Genomic DNA, 20389 nt, shown 5'->3' with positions numbered 1-20389 from the left:
CAATTGCACACAATACAGGACCTGGCAGATAAATTAAATTTCAAGTTTCCAAATGCTAAGCATTAGAAAGAAAGAGACTTTTCAAACCTTATGGAACATTTGTTTCATATCCATCTTCGCTTTAATAAAATACTGTGCAAGTTCAAAGGCAGGATATATTGGTGTTATTGCTGAACTTAGTGCTCTGGCTGAAGATGAAAAATTCATAACTACTTTCCTAAATTCTGTTCTACTGGAAAGTACAGTATCAACATCCATGGCACCTCATGTAATAATGGTACAGAAAAAAACTCACCCCAAACCCCATGGAGCCAATACAATCTCGAAAGCCTCCGTAGAGCTCTGGAAGTACTTCTTGACTGTAGCAGGACTTCTCCTGCTGCATAAACCAGCCCCAAGGGTAACCAAAAAATTGTGTACATCTGTGTGTAGAAATTCACGGTATTAATGAAGCCAAGAATCACATACTGGTATGGTGAGGACTAAAACTTAGAGAACTACTTTTTGCAGGCAGTAAGAAGTCACAGTCCCTTTGATCCTATGGTGTTTCATCAAATGGAATGGGAATAACTGTGCAACTGGATTTAGGACCTAGAGGGTTTGAGCTGTATGTGTGACTCAGTACCAAAACAACCACAGTCCCAGTTTTCTTCCATTTACCTAAGCCTCCAGGTTTTGTAAGTCACGTGAGTCTAAACTGATTTTGACATGGTTTCCATGTATCCTTTGATATTTTGAAATATTTGGGGTTTGGATACAGCTCTTAATTAATATTTTTGGTTTTTTTGAAAGGCTGATTTTTATAGCTCTGTCTGGAAGACCTAAATTTTTACAATGTTGTCACAATCATGAGACACCTTGAAGTAAATGTATACAATTTTATAATTATATGTTATTTTGATAAAGTAGGAGTACACCATAGAAGTAAAAGATACATCTGATTTGGAGGACACTGGATATAACAGTAGGCATAATAAAGTTAATATTGACAAGAAATGTGTATTTCTTATACCACATAATTTGGATCATTTAAGTAGGTTTATTGAGATTCTTCACTATTGGATAAGCAGTTATCATAGCATTGCAATAGATTTGCTGTATTCTATAACATGTTCATTTTCTTTTTTTCCAAATATGAAATTTTTGCCTCCTCAGAAAAAAAGGGCTAATCCATTCATTTGGGAATGATATTTTTAAAGTAAATAAGCAGCTTTTTTTTTTTTTTTTTTTTAACTGTGAGCATAATCTTAGGGTAACACATTATCAAGGACAAAAGGATTGATCACCTTATGAAGAAATTTTCCAGAGTCGTCTGAAAAATTTGTTTCAGTAATAATAGAGGATGTTCTTAAAATGCTGGAAAAACCCCTTGAACAAAATCCTGAAATCACATACCCCTCAAAATTGGAAATAATTTTTATACAACAAAAAAGCCTAAGCTCTTGACCCAACTTGTGGTTTGTTTGAGAAATTTTGCTGTCACTTTTAATTTTGTTATTAACTTTTAGATTTTCACTTAGAGTTCTAGACACGGACTTCCACATTTATTTGTTTTTATTGTTACATACTCTGTGTTATTAAATTTCATACGGGATTATGTGCCTATGCTGAGTATCTCTCCTCCTAGTTTCTGACTGCGTATACCTGTAGCACATTCATCTGTACCTCCAGTTTTAGCTATTTCTGCAACCTTTATGATCTTCATAATTTAAGCTTTCTTTCTTTTAAGCTTTTCTCCTGGTAGCTTCCTAAAATATTTTGAGGAAGCCAATGCTTCTGTGAAGCATCTGAAGAATAGTATAAGTAAAGTAAAATGCTTTATTTTCCATATGGCTCTGTTTTAATTGTCTTTGGGGAAAAAATATAATTCCTCATAACCTTGTTAAATCACTGTTATATTAAAATAAGTTGAAGTAGTCTATGCATTTGACAGGAAGAGATATTGTCTGATTCTGGAAAAATACAGATTTCTAAGAGTATAAATCTCTCAAGTTATTGAAACTCAAGGCAAGGATGAGAGGAACAAAGTCCAACTCATCATCATTTAGGATCAGATTCAAAAGCACCTGAGGAACCTGACACAAACAGATGCCTCCTAGAGTCCTGAGGGAATTAACTGGTGTAGTTGCCACTCTCCATGAAATTTGAAAAGTCATGGCCATCAGACAAAGTCCCAGTGCCTGGAAAATGGAGAGAGCACACCCATTTTTAAGCAGGATAAAAAGGAGAACCCTGTGAAACACTAACCAGTCATTATCACTTTTGCACCTGGTAATATGATGGAACTCATCCTCTTGGAAGTTATTTTGAGGCATGTGGAAGACAGGGAGATGATTTGATACAGCCAACGTGGCTTAACCAATGCAAATCATGCCTGCTTAATCTACTAGCCTTTTGTGACAGAGTGTCTGCATCAGTGGACAACACAAGAGCTACAAATCCCATCTACCTGAACTTCTCTAAGGCCTTTGGAATGGTCTCACACAACATCCTTGATGCTACATTGGAGACATATGTGTTTGGTGGATGAACTGTTGAATGGATAAGGAATTAGCTGGATGGCCATGTCTAAAGTCTTATGGTTAGTAACCAAATATCCAAGTGGAAAGCAGTGACATGTGCTGTCCCTCTGGGGTCTGTAATCTATTTAGATGCAGTGGGATTCAACGCACCCTCCACAAGTTTGTGGCTGATACCAAGCTGAGTGGTCAAATATGCTTCTTCAAGAAGAACCTGATGGCCTTGAGTGGTGGCCCTCATTCACTCAAACAAGGCCACGTGCAAGATCCTACACCTGGGTTGGGCCAGTCTTCAGGGTCAATACAGATTGGTGGATGCACAAATTGTGAGCAGCCAAACTGAAAAGTTTTTCATCAGTAGATGAAAAACTGAACATGAGCCAGCAGTGGACTCTTGCAACCTAGAAAGACAATCCATTCTTGGGCTGCATCAAAAGAAGCATGATGGGCAAGACGAATGCCTATTCCATTCTTGCAGGAGATACTACATGGAGTACTGCATGCAGCTCTGGGGTCACCAGTACCAGATAGAGTGTACCAAGGGAGGACTACGAAAATGGTCAAGGGCTGGAACATTTCTCCTACAAAGTTAGGATGAGAGAGTTGGGGTTATTCAGCCTGGAGAAGACTGTGGACCCTTTCAAAGTATGAAGAGGGCTTAGCAAGCGAGAGACATTGAAGCAACACCACAAGGATTTTAAACTGAAAGAGGGTAGGTATAGATTGGACACAAGAAAAGTTTTTTTTCTTATGATGAGAGTGGCAAGACATGGGAACAGGTTGCCCAAAGAAGTTATGGATATCCCATTTGTGGAAGTATTCAAGAGCGTGGAGCATGGAGCTCTGAGCAACTTGGTCTAGTGAAAGCTATCCCTGCCCATGTCAGGAGCATTGGAAACTGGGTGATCTTTGAATGTCTCTTTCAATCTAAATTGTTTAAAATTCTATTATTCTATGAAATGCTCAAGGCATATTAAACAGAAGGCCACAGTAAACAACTGGACATGGAAGAGGGCTTGATGAGCTAAGTGGGTAGGAGTGAATGCCTGAAAAAAAATCTTTGCTTACTTGGTCTGGTGAATACATTTACTTCTGAAGAACATCATGCATCACTTTCAGTATAGAGCATAGACTAATATAATCTTGTGAAGTTTTATTAAAAAAGTGGACCAATCCCACCATAAGCTAAAAGAGATGGAAGATATGTTATAAAAAAAACAAAACAAACAAACAAAAAAACCCAACAGGGTTCTTGAAATAACATTACATATATCAAATGCTTAATTAGTTTTACTTTGGTTTATGCATACTTTGTTTCCTTTTTCTCATCCCCATGTGAAAATGGCCAGTCAGAAAAAAATATTTCATTCCATGCCCCAAACAGTTTTATTAAAATAGGCATCACACTTATCTGGCATTCACTTTATGCCTGATGATGTTGCATACATAAAATGAAACCTCAATACCCTTGCAGTAGAGGAGACCTTGACCATAGGTTTGAAACAAAGTGTAGTCCTCATATCTCCATCTAGGAAGCCTAATGAAAAACTGGCATTTCTGGACCTCAGATTTTAATCTACTGAATCAGAGAAATTTGTCTCCTTCACAACATCGGATGCTATTCATCACAAGGAAAACCTGGTTTCAACACTGACGTTATGACATGCAGAAGGAGTTTGTATGTAGTACAAACTTGTTTGTACTCTGTATATTGATGTAGAACAGTTGTAGGGGACTTCATTCACCTACTGTACGTACCTACCTTTATGAACAGGTGGGTAAGGCAAAAAGTAGGTGGCTGTGAAGGTGTGGAGGCAATCTTAAGTTACACGTCTGTGAGGAAACTGTGAGGCTTCTGGTTTATTTCCTCACCTTATTTACAGCTCAGATTGTTACAAATGACTTTTTATTTTCATCTTTGATTTGTAGCAGTATCTTAAACTGGATTTATTGAATTTTTATTCATGTTATTAGGAGGATCAGCACTAATTTCCACAGACTGGTTGCTATCATTTACTGTTACCCAAAATAGTTCCTAAAACATAAGAAGTCTGACTTCTAAACGTCTTTGAACTCACCTCTTTGAGCTGTGGTTTGGTTGCAAATCCTTTTTGAGAAGAACTGATCCTTGTGCAACCAGATGGGCAAGTATCTACCACCAATTCACACCCCCATTGAATATCCCATAGGTAGTAAATGAACATGTATTTTTGTAGAAGTTGCACCATTGAAATTTAACATACATCTTCTAAAAATTAAATGCTCTTCTTTTGTGGATATTATTTTTCATTTATTCTAATTTTTTTTCCTTTCATAAGGGATCTGAGCTAAACAGCTGTAAAGTACTGTTGCTGTGTTATACAGTACAGCCTGGAAAGGCAACTGAATATGAGGAAATTACCTCAATCTTTATATTTTTGTCTATGGCAATTTCTGAAATAAGTAACTGCAGTCCAGGCCAGAACATAAGTGTTTTGGCTTTTTTTATCTCTTTTCTTTTTATTTTGAAAAGAAATTTGTTTAAATTTAAGCATTATTTAAAGTAATTATTCCCCCCAACACTTTGGATTTAATTTCAGTCACAAAACCCTGATCCAAAAAGTCAGACTCACTGTTTGCATCTTTAAATTTATTCTTAGCAGAGCATTATTGTTAGTATTTTTTTCACAATCTTCAACAGTTTCTCCTGTCATTTTGAAAACAAGTTTTTTTCTGTGAGTCATTGTAATAAATTATTTCATCAAAGTTCTCTGTAAAAAATTAAAGATAGTATTAGTTGCTTAACTAAAGTTGCTATAATAATACAATATTTAATATATTATTACAATTTACAGCTTTTTTTTCTTTTTTTTTTTTTTCTGACAGGACCACATAGCCCTCTTTTCAATGCTAAGAATCATAGGACATTCCATATTGTTAAAAAACACTGATGCCAGTTTAGCCCATTTCAAATAAAATCCAGTCCTTAACTCTGAAGAAAGAAAATAAAAACAAATAACAAAGAAAAGAAAAAAGAAACAAAGATTAAACACACTTAGATAAATCTATTTTTAACATGAGCTTTCTGTCATACAATTTGGAAGGAACAGAAGAGTAGAATAATTTTAATTGCAAATCTTTTAACAGAAACATATAATTTGTAGCTGCATAGTTCAATCTGAATCTTTAAAAGGCCAAAAGTCTGGTTTTCAACAAAACAAAGGAAAGCAAACAAGTGAAACCAAGCAGCTTCTGAAGAACTACATAAATAAATTGTCATCAAGGGTTACTTTAAAAAACCCAAAATTATCAGAATTTTTAAATTTCATTTTCACTTGTGGGAGTGAAAATATTATAAATTTTTTTCAGTCTTTCTCCTTGTATTTATAATCCTGTGTAAGTTTTTGCATATTCAAACCCTGAATGAAACTTGTTAGAGTTCAGAAAAAGAAAGGTCTATCAAATCAAAGCTCAAAGCTTTGGCTCAACATGACTTTTGCATAGAGCTGCAGCTAATTTGACCAAACCCTTGGACAAACATTGGGAACATTTCAATCTTTCAGCTGATCACATGTTTATTTATCTTATCCATGTGAGTTTATCTGTGCTCAAAGGGACCTTGGACTTTTCAAATCCTCCCCGAAGTCAGTGGAAGGACTTGCTCTGAAACTGGCAGATTTTGATCCATGGCATTAATCCTAGTTCCATCTAAATGAAAAGCATGAGTCCCATTGAATTCAGTGGACCTATGGACTAATGATGAATAGGATATGATGTGGAAACATCTCTGTGCGGATGAAAAAATAATTTTATTTCATTAATTTTTTTGTGTTTTGTTTTCATTATTTTGTTCTGTTTCTTATTCTACATGTATAGGAAATATGAAATAGGAGAATTTTACCTCTTATCAAATGCATTTAATTTTTCAGCGGGCTACCAAGGCAAAATTATGTCCTACTTCAGACTGGTGACACTGTCAGAGAAAGGGAAATGTGGAGGAAAAAAAGGGGAAAGACAATTCTTTTTTCTTTTGCCCTTGTTTTTACTGGCTTTCTACAAAACTATCAACAACTAGTCCCTATTTTCTTATGATATCTTCCAACTTATGTAGCTGCTCTGCCTTTTTTCAGAGTTTTTCTAGAAAACTGCATAGCAGCTTGCAATTGTTAAGTGCCACTGCCACATAGGAACTTGGTCTTGTAAAGTGCTAGGTGCCCTTCATCATCAAATGAAACAAGTGGAACTGAGCACACTTGAATTCCTGTGGAAATTATAATGAAGACTGTCAAAATTACATAATGCTACCAGATAATCTATCAACATTCCTCAGAGGAGGAAAAGAACATCTCTCTCCTATATGTGTGTAGTAACCAGAATTTGTACATTTGTACTAGACCAATTTTTAGTTCATTGATTTGTGTCCACTGGAGAAACACTAAAAAAGAAAAAAATTAGTTTTTCTTCCTCATTTAATAAGAGTAGTCTGCTGATTAGAGAAGGACTGATCTGCATTCACAGAAAACTCATTCACTGTGTTCTAGACGGTATCATGTTGCCACTTCATCCTACACTGCATTTCAGGCAAAAAAGCTGGTGGAGGAGCCTGTCTAGTAAAAAACTTTCAGAAATGTGAATTCCAGACATAGGAACTTCCTAGATGCTCTAAGAATGACCCCAAGAGAGCAGGAGTAAAATAGGGCTATTCCATTCTATGTAGAGAACTTGCTTAGATAGTACCTTCCTCAGGAGATTCTTGGTTTGTATCACCAAATCCTACTGTGTATTATGCTTCATCCACCTTAATTCAGAGTTGCATATTTGCCACTTATAAGACACATAAAATTTTGGTGCTGCAATGCTCAATGTTGTCCTGACTAAAAATACATTCAAATACATTCAAATACATCATGTAGTGATCGCTGAAAATAAATCCCTCCACTGCCTCATCTATCCCTTTGACAGAAAGTACCCTTCTTCCATCTTCAATTTCTCCACTGCTAAAGACTCCATGGAAAGGTTTGTGTGTCTTTGTTACAGTTGTCCCAGCTGGCATTCTAGTCTTCATCCAGGTGTCCTTCATTTTCCACTGGGGTGGGACATCACATCTTCTTTTATCTTGTCCTACCATGTACAATAAGTCCTGGTAAAATCATACAAGGGGGGCAGCTGGGTGGAGTGTCTTAACTACTGCAGAGAGATTTGACAAAGACTGGTTGATAAAACCCTTCTGCTGAGATAGTTCTCAGTGTGAAAATAACAAAAAGGTCTAGAGATCTATGCAGCTGGCTTACTCAGAGGGCTGGTTCCGAAGCATGCTTATTATGTTTATCCTATTTCAGCTGTTTGGGGTGCTCAGTGCACATGTAGCATTTAAAGCATAGTAGTGTTTTCTCTGACCTGTGTAATGACTCTCTGACTGAGGCTGAAGATGTAAGCAGGCCAAGCACATGCTCCTCAGAAGAGGAAACTGAGTCACTTCATGTGTGTCCAAGAGATGAACACAGTGAGAGAGAGGGAGAGCCAAGAGTTTGGACTGAAATGCTGAAGCAGAGGCAGCACTTTGAGTGCAGACTATCCCTTAGGACTCATGACTGAGATGTCCTGTGTCCCCAACAGCCACTGGAACTGCTGGGATGAGGTCTGTGCTGGGATCTTCCTGTGTAAGTCAATGACTTGAAGAAGAAGTTCAGAAAAATAACTAAACTCATAGGAGACAGTATGTGGAAAGAATAGCCAAACATGTCCCTTTTGCCCAAATTATTTACTTTTTTATTATAAAATCTATTTCTACATCTGAAATTCTACCTGGAATTTCACACTCCATAGTAAGGAATATAAATACAGCAATTTTGCTCTATTTTTTATTAGGTCTTATCCTTTGGCATTTTTGTTCTACAGTATGCTGTATTTGAAATAATTGTAGAGAACATATATTTTTCTCTCACTTTTTTGATATAGGTCTATCTCTATATAGATCTACACCTACATATGAATATTTTTTTTCTTTTTTTTAGTCTCAACTGTATTTTGAAGAATTATAGATGTTTCTTGGATGGATTTTCTAAGTTGGCCAAGACTTTTTTTTTCCAGAATGACAATAGTTCTGTCTCCCTCCTTTTCCCTCCTATCTCAAGCTTGTTAACATTTGAAAAAATGCTGTTAAGTATAGGATACCTAGAGGTGTTCAGTAATGTAATTTCTCAGGGTTGCTGTAGGAAATATTGGCAAATTATATCCCTCAGTTGAGATGGTTTGTGATCCAGTCCTATTTCTCATAAAAACATCTAGGTTTAATGAGAATTATCATACTCAGAACTAGACATATTATTTTCCCAAACTTTTCTGAAAGACTGCTGACAGCTGCTGAAAAATGACAAAGTCTCTTTTTACCTCACAAAGCTATTTAATTTCTTCTCCACAAAGACAAATTTTCTGCTACTTTGTCCTCCACACTTGTAGTTAAATTTGGAAGCCACTCCTTCACCAAACTAATACGAGTAGACAGTAATAATAAAAAAGGACCATTCACCATTAATATGCTTTTGCCAATCTCCTATCAAGACTTGGCTAGGGCTGAACCCAGAGATCTTCTGTTTATGCACTATTCCCATGAACAATTCCTGAGTAAAGATTATGGGATAGCAAATTGAGACATATGTGCTACCATTAATTTTTTGTGGGTGCATGCCTTTACCTGTACCAAGGCTCACTGAACTCAGCATGGCTCTGAGCCCAGCTGGAAGCCTGCCTGAGCAGGGCTTATCATGGGGCTGTGGCACTGATAAGACATACTGTGAAAGCTGAAGTAAGAACCAGGCACCTTCACAGACCCCTTGCTTAAGTGACTCTTCATGTGTATCGTGAGTTTTCCTAAAAACTAGGTCTACTCCACAAATGAGTTTTGCTTGTGCTTTGGATAGTCACTCAAGCCAGTTTTCACTGCGTAAATTGGTGTGCATGTGCTACCTTCAGCTCTCATGGTTGGCAGGTATCTTCTGTGCAGAGAGGCAATGCTTGCAAAAAGGACGTTCATTATCATAAATACAGAGAGAGCAGAAGACAATGCTTTGTCCCTCACTCTTTAATAGAAGAGTATAACTATATAAGCTGAGAGTCACAGCGTGTATCAGTTGACACCTGGTCTCTGCTCTTTGAAATACATCTCTCATTCTTTTACTCTTTCTTCTTTAATCATGCAGAATAAAATTATTTTTATCTCTCAAGGAGAAATATCTTTGTTTTGTTTGTAACTACTGTTCATCAGATTCTTTGGCAGCTGATGGCTTGGTTTCATCATTTATAGAACTAAAACTTCATCCTAACATTTTGTTGGTTTTTTTGTCTTTAAATTATGGTGTGGAGAAGCACAGCCTTCACCTGCTATATTAAAAAAAAAAAAAAAAAAGAAAAAAGATACTGTCTCTTTAATGAAAGAAAAGCAACAATATACTGTATTACTGAATGCAAATGCAATAAAGAATAACATATAGCTCTGGTTATGTTATATGACATTTGGCTTAGCAGTATTAACATATTGCACAAAATCTGCATTTTCCCTATTGCAGAAAATAAGACGATAAAAGACATGGGAAATTAATTTCTTCCATATGATCATAAAATAAATATTATTTTTTTTTCTTTTTCTTCTCTTCAGTCATTTGCAGTAAGATTTTAGTGTTACTTCTTTGTTAAGCCAGCTCTTTATCATGTATGTATTAGGCATACAGTACAAGGAGAAATGGAACAAGATGGCAGTTATAGCAGTGGCAAGATGCAAATTTATTCTGAAAAAAAGTAATATGTGCACAATATCAAGCATGCTTAAGTTTGTGCCAGGAAAACTTTTACGAATGAAGAATGGATGGGATGGAATTTTGCATCATACATGATTACATGTTGCTTAACTTCATAGAAGAGTCTTTGTCTACTCCTGATGTCCCAGGTACCACCAAGAGAAGCTTCTTACCACACTGCTAGAGTGAAAATGGCAACAGATACCCCAGCAGTATTCAACTGCAACATGACTCTTTGTTTCAGAAATTAAAGAAATAGACCTCAAAAAGATGACAGAGAAAATTCACAGACCATTGAACTGCAGGCACTAACTCCAGGTAGGGAGAGGGGGATGAATTTATTACATCTTATATTTGCAATTGAAAGTCTGTAATTGTTTTCTGCTTCATTTTCCCCAAGTTTAATTAGGCTACATTATGTATGTGATGTTGTTGTCACTGTTTTTCCTCCTGTCTCTCTCATATTGTATGACACATGACTGAGTGTAGCCAAGCAGTGAAGAGTCATTTTTCACTGACACCACTTGAAAACATTTTTATAGAAAAATAAGGGATGAAGAATGAAAAAGAGCAGAAAAGAAGAAATAAAATACTTTAAAGATAGATCTCTACATTAATTCATCATGAAGCAAAAGAGAAATAAAAAAGAAATCTTCTTCAGGTGCTAATTCAATCGAGATGAACCAGACCAGGTACGGTATTGGTACAGTGTAAAAATAGATGACAGTGAGTAATGGTGTGAACAAAAAACCATGAGGAACATCACAGGAATGGATGTTGGATGGCCTTTGCACAGCAGAGGTAGATAAAGGTTATAACAAACTGTTTACTGACCATGTACACTTACTAGAATTAAGAGGTCAGTTGAACAAGAGCTCACCTAGTAAGAGCTTTCTCAGTAGTGTGACTTATCAGCTGTTGTACAGTACCAGAGCACTGCCCAGTTATTGCTCCATCACTTTTCAGTAACATTTCTGTCCTTCAAAAGTCTACATTCTACCATTAGTTAAGGCTTTTTCTTTTGCATTTCTACATTTTCCCCCAATTTTGCATCATTTCACTGCAATTAATACATGTGCCTCTAAAAGAAAAGAAAATAAATAAAAAAGCACCATGTTTTATTGAACAAAATATAGCATGTGCAAGGAAGGGAAGGGAAGAATTATAGAAACAAACCAGTGCTGAAGAATTTTGCATTAGCTGGTGCTTTTTGTTGTTGTCGTATTTGCACAGATCGTTTTAGGCTCTTCAGTCCAGGTTGTAGCAAAACACTATCAAAACAAATACTCTTGCAAAATGTTTGAGCTTCGCAGCTTAACATGTGCATCTTGAACCGCTTAAGCAGCATGGTTATCTTCTTTTTGTTTTTCTCCAGAATTTAACAGACCGTAAATTGTATACAAAAACGCATTATGCACCAGTGATTAAATGTTCTTACAACATTAATATTTATCAAGGGGTATTTCATAGCTAGAAAGTAGGTAACTATATTTTATTTCCTAAGAGAACATTTTCTATAGTTTTCCTTCATTTCCCAGCTACACAGCAAACATCTCTAAAGTGCACTTCCCAAGTGTAGTTAGAGAATAGGAAGGAATGTAAAGTTTTTAAAAACAGCCCTTATTAACTTTTCCTTCCATTGATTCTACTGTAAACTCTAAAAAGCCTTTTTAAAAAGCAAATTCTTATACACTCAGCAGGTGAAATGTTCCCACAAAAAATAAAAGTAAACAAATTCAAAACCACCCCGAACAATGAAAAACCAGCATATTACAATCTTTTCTCTTGACTACTCATATCCTAGTATATATTTACTGTTTTTATTGCACATTTATGAAAACGGTTGTCCTATATATTTAAAAAAAAATAGTTTCTTTATCTGTGCTAACACATTCTTGTGCATCCTTATTAAACTAGTTACTTTCAACAACATGTAGGTAATAGAAAAACAATGGAATCAAACCAAGGAGATAATTTGTATTGTAGATGTTAATAGACTTCTTGTGTAATTCAGTTGCAAAAAAAAAGAGTTGAATTTTGGAAGTTCTTGGCTCCCATTTTCTATGGAAATCTGCTGGTTATGTGACAGCAGGAGAACTCAAAACATGATTCACAATGAATGTCAATCCTTCACCTCCAATATGAAGGCTCCTCAACTATTCAACTTGCTGAGCATAACTGGTTTTACTTAACATATCTAGAAAAGGCTGCTCCTGTTCAACTGACCAGTGAGAAAGGACTGGACTTCTTCAAAACGGGTATTGGAGCAACAGTTTGTTATATATTTCTTTATACTTTTTAACTGTCCGATCCCACCTTGTAAGGAGAGCACTTGTTTGTTCAGCTAAAAGGAACCCCCTTCATGCTCCTTTAGGGTTTGCTCAGTCAACTGTTTTGTGCAACAGTGGCAGAGGCACACTGGAATTGTGTACCCATTCATTGTGATTACACAGACAGAAGCAAATGTATGTTGTCTGTGATGGTAGATGGGAAAGGGAAAGGAGATGAATGGTTCCCATGGATAAGAGGACAGTAAGGTTTGTTTGGGGTTCTTTTCGTGGTTGCTTTTTTTTTTTCTTTTCTTTTTCTTATTCTTTTCTCTTTTTTGGTTAAATTTTGTTTTGATGTTCTTTTTGTGGGTTTTTGTTGGGGTGTTTTGTGGGCTTTTTCGGGTTTTTTTGGCTTATTTGGTTTTTTTTCTGTTTTTTTCTTTTTTTTTCCTGTTTTTTTCCTTTTTTTTTTTTTCTTTTTTGCTATGTCATGAAATCATAGCAGTCATTCCTCTAATAGAAACTGACAGGACATAAAAGACAGAACTATCAGATGAACACACACAATGACTAGAAATATATTGACAGAGAAAAGACTTAATTTAGCTTTGAGAAACTGTCCCAAAAATAAAATCCTGTATTAACAAGTGCAAAAAACAAACAAAAAAAAAGAAACTCCAAACATTAAAACACAGTGTATAAAATGGTGTGAGAAAGTTAAGTCACCAAACAGCCTTTTAGTCAATAAAAAGCTGCATTTATGTGTCCTTGTTGTTTAGGTAGCGGCCCATTCTTTTCATTTTACCCAAAAGGTCATTCAAGAAGAGCTCTGAGGGTAAAGCACTCAGTCCTTGCTATTTTTGACTGTAGTAATTTGGGCCTGTTGTGTTTCTATCATGTAAGATGAATCCTTTCTTTTATTCCTCATTGGTTGAATTATCTTCCAAAGCTGTTATGCTTCCAAATCCCAGTCCTGTTGAGTTCTGTGCTGCTGAGACTGTAAGTACTGTATGTAAGAGAATTAATACAAGAACACACAGTTTAAGTCTGCTGTTACACAGTCTTGATGCTGATGAAACTGTGAGCGATGTCCTGTGACACATTGTTGAGCCACTTGTTTTTATAGTCCCTTTGGGTTGATGATCTGATAATAGTCCCCATCTGACATCACAGCATTCTGGTTCTGCATTGGTTGGATAGTTTTCATAGAGCCCTGTAGGGTAAACACAAAAGAAAAATAAATACCAGGCACAAGGATTGGCAGAAGTAGCTTGAAGGAACAGCTGACATTTAGTCTAATCTGTCGAATCCATATCTTTGGGTGAGACTGAGGCCCTCAGAAGTCCTGTAACTCTGTATAATTATAGATGTTGAAGGAATATGCGTCATCTAACAGGAAGCAGCACCAAAAGGTCATTCAGAAGTATGACACTGAGCATGACTGTGTAAAGAAGCAACATTAAAAAGCAATTGATATTTGTGATAAGGGTGTTTGAATTCTTCCTTTTTGGGAAGTAACAAACAATGATGAAGTAAGAACTAATTAACTGAGATGTTTCCACAAAATTTGTACTTCAAAATTCTTCTTTCGGTATGTGACCACATAAAGACAGACATTAAATAACAAATAATGATGCACTGATGATATTGGCTATTTTAATTTTCAAACCTATGTAAATTAAGCTGTATCACAAGAACAGCTTCCAAACAGAGCTGTTCAGAACCTATTTGTTTATCCTAACTCATCTGAGTTCTTCCAGCTGGATATTGCCTTCAACATATCCCAGAGGTGAAAAAAAATCTGTCCTTGCCACACAATGAAGTTTCTGATTATACAGATAGGCCATTTTTGCCTTTGAATTTTACTGAGTTCAAATAATCTGATTATGACTTTTTGAACACTAAGAGGAACTGTATCTTTTTGGAAGTTCTCAGTGTTTTCTGCATTACTATACAGCAGATTAACATAACCAGAGTGTTCTGTTTGCTTCTCACATACCTTTTCCTCTGATAAATTAAAATAAACAAATTTGGCTATTTAACTAGTGTTCAAATGCAAGAATGTCTAACATAATGGACAAACATCTTTTCTCTGTTTGAACGGATCTTAGATTAAATTCTGCAGTAAATAATATACTCTGTGGTAGAACTAGGTTTTTCTAGGAAAAAAAAAAAAATCTATCTGTGATGAGATATTAGGATAGTGATTTTGAAAGCAGCTTTATTTTTTAGAACAATAATTACATTTTCTCCAAAATATCACAACAACAATATTACTTTCAAAAAGGAAATTAAGGTGTAACATTCTGAGGTCCAGGCACCAGATTTCTTGCACTTTGTGAATAACCTGTAAAGAAAAGCAGTATACCTTAAAATATGATAAACCTGAATGCTTTGGTTCCTACTTCCATAAACAAAAAATGTGTTAGGTATGCTAAGAATGTTAAGATGCCTAGGTTGACAGATTTTTACATAGCTGACACAATTTTCTACTAAGCTATATCTGAGTCCAAATAAAGTTGCTTTTGTTTTTGGATTTAACCAAATTTTTAAAGATACAGGAAGGAAAGTAACTTGTTTCATGTTCTGTAAATTCAGAGTTTATCCTATGCTAAACCTGACCAATTTTGCCATTTCTGCAGTCAGAAACTTAATGCAGCATTCCAAAGGTTGAAAATCATTAATTCTCACTCTAGATCATGGCTGAAAGAATCATTTTTTAAAAAAGAAATTCTATTGTGTTTGGGAACTTCTGGACAATTGTTCATTCAATGTATAATAAAACAGTCTTATTTTCTGAGACCCATCTTTTGTGCATAAGTCTGTTTTTAAACATTGCCACATACAGGCAATGCCTCCCAAAGCAGGGAATTATGATTTGTTCTGTGAACTGCAGCAGCTCAAATGATTAGTAGTAATTGAAGAGACACAGAGAATGGTTAATGCTTTGATTCCACTGAGGCTGGTTTACTTTTCAAACTATGTTTTCTGACTTTCTTGTTACTGGAAAACCCAGACTTCCTTTGAAATCAAAGCTATGTATATAAGTTGGCAATCAAAAGGTATTTAAATAGTTCATATGCACTTACTGAATTATAAATAAATTGATGACAGCTCTATATTCAAAGATGAATTGAACATGTTCCTTAATGTAAAATTGCATTTCCTCTTTATTTCAATTCAGCAATTGAATTTAGGTTTTGAATTTGCAGTTACATATTAAATAAACAATTAACTACAGAGCCTCTATTCATATGACAGTGTAGAAGATTTAGATACATTCAGTAAAACTTTTTGTACTGAACACAATACGTGTTCTTCACCACATACTAGTTTGTAGCCACAAATATAAGCTTTTGCCCCTTGGACTAATTGGAACTAATTAGTCCATCTATTAAGTCAGAGGTTTGCAAATGCGTGACTTAACTAGAAATCCAGGTAAGCTGGCTACATCTCCTAGGAAAATCAAGGAGGAAAACCCAGTTTGTTCTTTTATCAAAATATTAATAGAATCATAGAATGGCTTGGGTTGGAGGGCACCTTAAAGATCATCTAGTTTCAACCTCCCTGCTGTGTGCAGGGACATCTTTCACCAGGTTGCTCAAAGCCCCACCCAACCTGGCCTTGAACACTTCCAGGGATGTGGACTCCACAGCTTCTCAAGGCAACATGTTTTAGTTCCTCACCACTCTCACAGTAAAGAATTTCTTCCTATAATTCCTGCCTAATATTTAATCTAAAGCTACTCTTTCAGTTTGAAACAATTCCCCCTTGTCCTATCACCACTCACTATTTAAAAAAAGTCTTCATCCTTCTTGCAGGCTCACTTAAGTACTGGAAGGCCACAGTAAGAGCAGCCAAAGCCTTTTATTTTCCAGAGTGAAAAATCACAGTTCTCTTAGTCTTTCCTCATAGGAAAAGTGCTCCATTCCTTTGATCATTTTGTCCCTCCTCCGCGCTTGTTTCAATAGATTGATGTCCTTCCTGTGCTGAGGACCCCAGAGCTGGATGCAGTGTTCCAGGTGAGGCATCACCAGAGCAAAGTAGAGGGGCAGTGTCACCTCCTTTGCCTTGCTGGGCATGCTGCTTTTGACACTGCCCAGCACATTTGGCTTTCTGAGCTGTGAGTGCACATTGCTGGATCATGTCCAGCCTCTCATCCACCAGAGCTACCAAGTCCTTCTGGGCAAGGCTGCTCTTGATCTGTTCATCCCCAGCCAGTTTTTACCTCAGGGGTTGCCTCGACCTAAGCACCTTGTGTTTGGTCCTGTTAAACCTCATGGGATTCCCATGACCCACTTCTTGAGCTTGCCTAGGTCCCTCTGGATGGCATCCCATCCTTCAGTGTCAACCACTCCACTCATCTGCAAATTTACAAAGGGGGAACTTGATCTCTTCATTGAGAAAGATATTAGATAACACTTCATTGTAGAAGACCGCTCAGTTGGTCAGGCAAGACTGGCCCTTGTTGAAGCTATATTGACTGTCTCAAACCACCTCCCTGTTCTCCATGTGCCTTGGCACAGCTTCTAGCACAGGATCTGTTCCATGATCTTCCCAGCCACAGTCATGACGGGTTTGTAGTTTACAGCCTCTTCGTTGACCTATCAACTCTTGCCCTTTTTAAAGATGGGTTCAATGTTGCCCATGTTTCAGTCACCTGGAACTTGACTTGATTGCTATGACTTTTCGAATATCATGGACTGTGGCTTAGCAACTACATCAGCCAATTCCCTTGGGTCGCTGGGGATGTAACTCATTAGGACTTGTGTACATTCAAGTTCCTCAGGAGAGCGTGAACCTGATCTTTACTTACAGTAGGAGGGGCTTTAGATCCAGTCCACATCCTGCTGTCAGTCCAGTTAAAAGATATAGGAAGAGAGATTGCCATTCAAGACTGAGGCAAAACTGTTGTTGAGTACCTCAGCCTCCTCCTCATCCATTGTTCAGTTTTCCAACCATGTTTATGGGGATATGCCTTCTTTGGCCTTCCTTTCCTTGTTAATATATGTATAGAATCCCTTTTTATTCATTCTTTGGATGCCTTTACAAGTTCAGTTCCAGCTTCCTCTTGACCTTCCTTGCCCTATCCCTACATAATCTGATTTCATCTCTATGCTTTTCCAGGGTTACTTGTCCTTGCTTCCACTGCCTGTGCATTTGCTTCTCTCCCTTTTGTTTGACTGGTATTTTGGTTTAAATATTAAATACATAGGTATAAGAAATAAAAACGATATCTGTACCCACCAAACTATCAAGACTTCCCTCTTCCTCACTTGTCTTTATAGTCATTTGTAGACATCATTATTTTATATTAATTGGATGTTTGGTAACTCTGTTTCTGAGGCTGACCAGTCAGCTGTTACTGGCTTGACTTAAATTTTTTTAAAGTGCTTTTCGCTTAAAATTCTCAGTTCTGTGTCTTCATTACCCGACTTTTCCCAGCACTCAGCTATATTCCACCAACAGAAAACTTAGTCCATACGGAGGTACTTGGACCTTTATTGTAATCAAGGATATAGAATTTTCCAAGAGACTTTTTGATTTCAAATCATTCTCCAGACAGATACACTATCACTCACAAAGGTCATACAAAAGCTCTCTCTTTTTTTTGTAACCAGATAGGTTTTTTTCCACATGAAAATAACATTTTGGTGATCAGCACAGAAGTTACATCTGTAGGGACTGCATGTTACTAATGCTGATGCAAGTATTAAGGTTACTGGTTCCACTGAGATTGTTAATGGAGACATGAGAGAGAAATCCTGTAAGTCCTGCCTAGCTGAATCAGACTGAAAGAAAAAGGAGTGACAGCATGAATACCATATTCACTTTATAGAATGTGCCTTGGGGGAAAAGCAACAAAGCCAAAAAAAGTTCTTACACAAAAATTGAAATCACAAAGACATGGTCTGCTGATCAGCTAGAACACCGTCTAACTCAGAGACTGCTGTGGTTTCTGCCTGAGCAGTTGCAGGAAACAGCCTGTAAAAGCAGAGGTTGCATTCCTATGACTCTCCTCAGCACTGTCAGGATGTCTGACACTTGTGGCTGAATTTGAATCTGCAGCAGGTGGTCTGACTTGGCTTCTTGGTTTATTTGTAGATAAAGAGTTATGGAGCCATAATATTCTGCATTATGGGACACTAGTCTGGTTGATATATGTGTTGTCATTGCTGGAAAATTATTTGGGAAGCCAGAGAAACAAATCAGATCTTATGATATGTTATGCTTTTTCCTCTTTTGCTTTCTTTAGAACCCTAACCAGTGTTCATTTTTCACATAGATTCCTGATTATTTTTGAGAGGTATATGAAGCTTCTTTTGCTTGAAGAAAAGACCTTGAAACAAGATAAGTGGATGTATTATACCAGAAGTTTTGAATACTCCATTTTATTGTGACACCCAAAGTAAATAGTGTCTGCCAAGAGTGATCCATCCAGCACTGACATCATTGTATCAGTGAATGCCAGCACTCTGCATGGCATTTCTGTTTCTGAGGAATTATTTCTGAGATTTCAGTATTAACATTTTCCAACTGCGGAAGAGAAGAGAACACATTAGATATAATATGACTAGATTTCACTGCTTTCGTACAACTGATCTGGAAGCCAGAACTTTTTGATCTTATCCAGATGGTCTTCTCAATTTCTAAATTGCTGTGTCTGTGACACATCATGATGATTAGACATGTATTTTATACCTTTCACATTACAAAAAAATGAAACAAGATTATGTGTAGAAGAATATTGAAGATAAATAAATTATTCTTATTCAAACAGATTATTCTTAAACTGGCGATTAAGACTGTTCAGCTCTTTTGAAAAGGTTAACTTCTACTTCTCAATTCCAATTGTCAGAGGAGATCTGGGTTGGAGGTATGTGTTGTTGTGTTTTAAGATATTTTTATCACTATATGTTGGTTATTATTTCACATAGTAAACTTATGAACATTTTCTTATGTGTATGTGCCCATGTCCAATAAGAATTCATAGTGTTTCTTCATTATATATGTATTTCTTCCCTAAATTATGCATATGGCTAATTTCCTGCTGCTGGTGGGCGTAAATCAGTGTTACTCCTCTAAAACTGAGCTGCTGCAAGTCAGAAAGATGAGTAAATAGCTGACTCTCAAAACTACATAATGAAGATTTTTACCTCTACACCTTTGAGATACAAGAAGACTCGCTTCTAGTTTTAGTTTTATATGTAGTATCTTTGACTAAAAGAATGTACTATTGTGATATGATAGGAAAGGGTTATACGTATCTAAGTCCTGCGTCACCATATAAAGTTTAGGGATATCAATAAGTAAATTTTCTGGGTCATTATTATAGGAGAAGAAAATTTACAGCTAATAAACCTATTATGATATGGGACCTCATTCATGGGAAAGCCCCTTGATTCATGGGAAAGCCCTCATTCATGGGAAAGCCCCATACTCAAGACTAGAAGAACACTAGACTCAAAAAGATGAGCTATTTAGTTGATAGATTTTGCTGAAAAAAACATGTCAAATTTTCCCAGTAAGCAGATCCATGGCTAGTAATGATTTAAACCATGCTTATCAAATATAAAAGGGATGTATCATGCTGTCTGTGTTATCTTAATATTTTGATATTTTAGGACCTATTAAGAGGTGCAGACAGGAGGTAAATGACGCATTATTATAAGACATTTTTAGAGAAAGAATTTGGATCAAATATATGGGTTTTTTTGAATTTGCTAAGGACAACATAAAGCAGATTGAATTCAGAGTGATTTTCTCTTCTTAAATTGTTCTACGAAATAGATAGATTGTATTCCTTTCTATATATTACATTTTCTCA

At 36.3% G+C, this 20389-nt stretch overlaps 1 protein-coding gene across 1 annotated transcript in view; it reads right to left on the bottom strand.

The window, feature by feature from the left end:
• Window positions 1-5133: 5133 nt before the first annotated feature.
• NALF1 (NALCN channel auxiliary factor 1) overlaps window positions 5134-20389 on the bottom strand; it is a 445199-nt gene continuing 429943 nt past the window's right edge. The window contains exon 3 of the mRNA XM_054655028.2: window positions 5134-13774. Within this exon, the coding sequence (XP_054511003.1) occupies window positions 13479-13774 (296 nt within the window). The 3' untranslated portion in view covers window positions 5134-13478. The remainder of the gene's footprint in view (window positions 13775-20389) is intronic.

Source organism: Agelaius phoeniceus, chromosome 2, assembly GCF_051311805.1.
Source record: "Agelaius phoeniceus isolate bAgePho1 chromosome 2, bAgePho1.hap1, whole genome shotgun sequence".
Taxonomy (NCBI): Eukaryota; Metazoa; Chordata; class Aves; order Passeriformes; family Icteridae; genus Agelaius; species Agelaius phoeniceus.
Note: the sequence above shows the minus strand (reverse complement) of the source record. Positions and strands in the feature narration are given on the sequence as shown.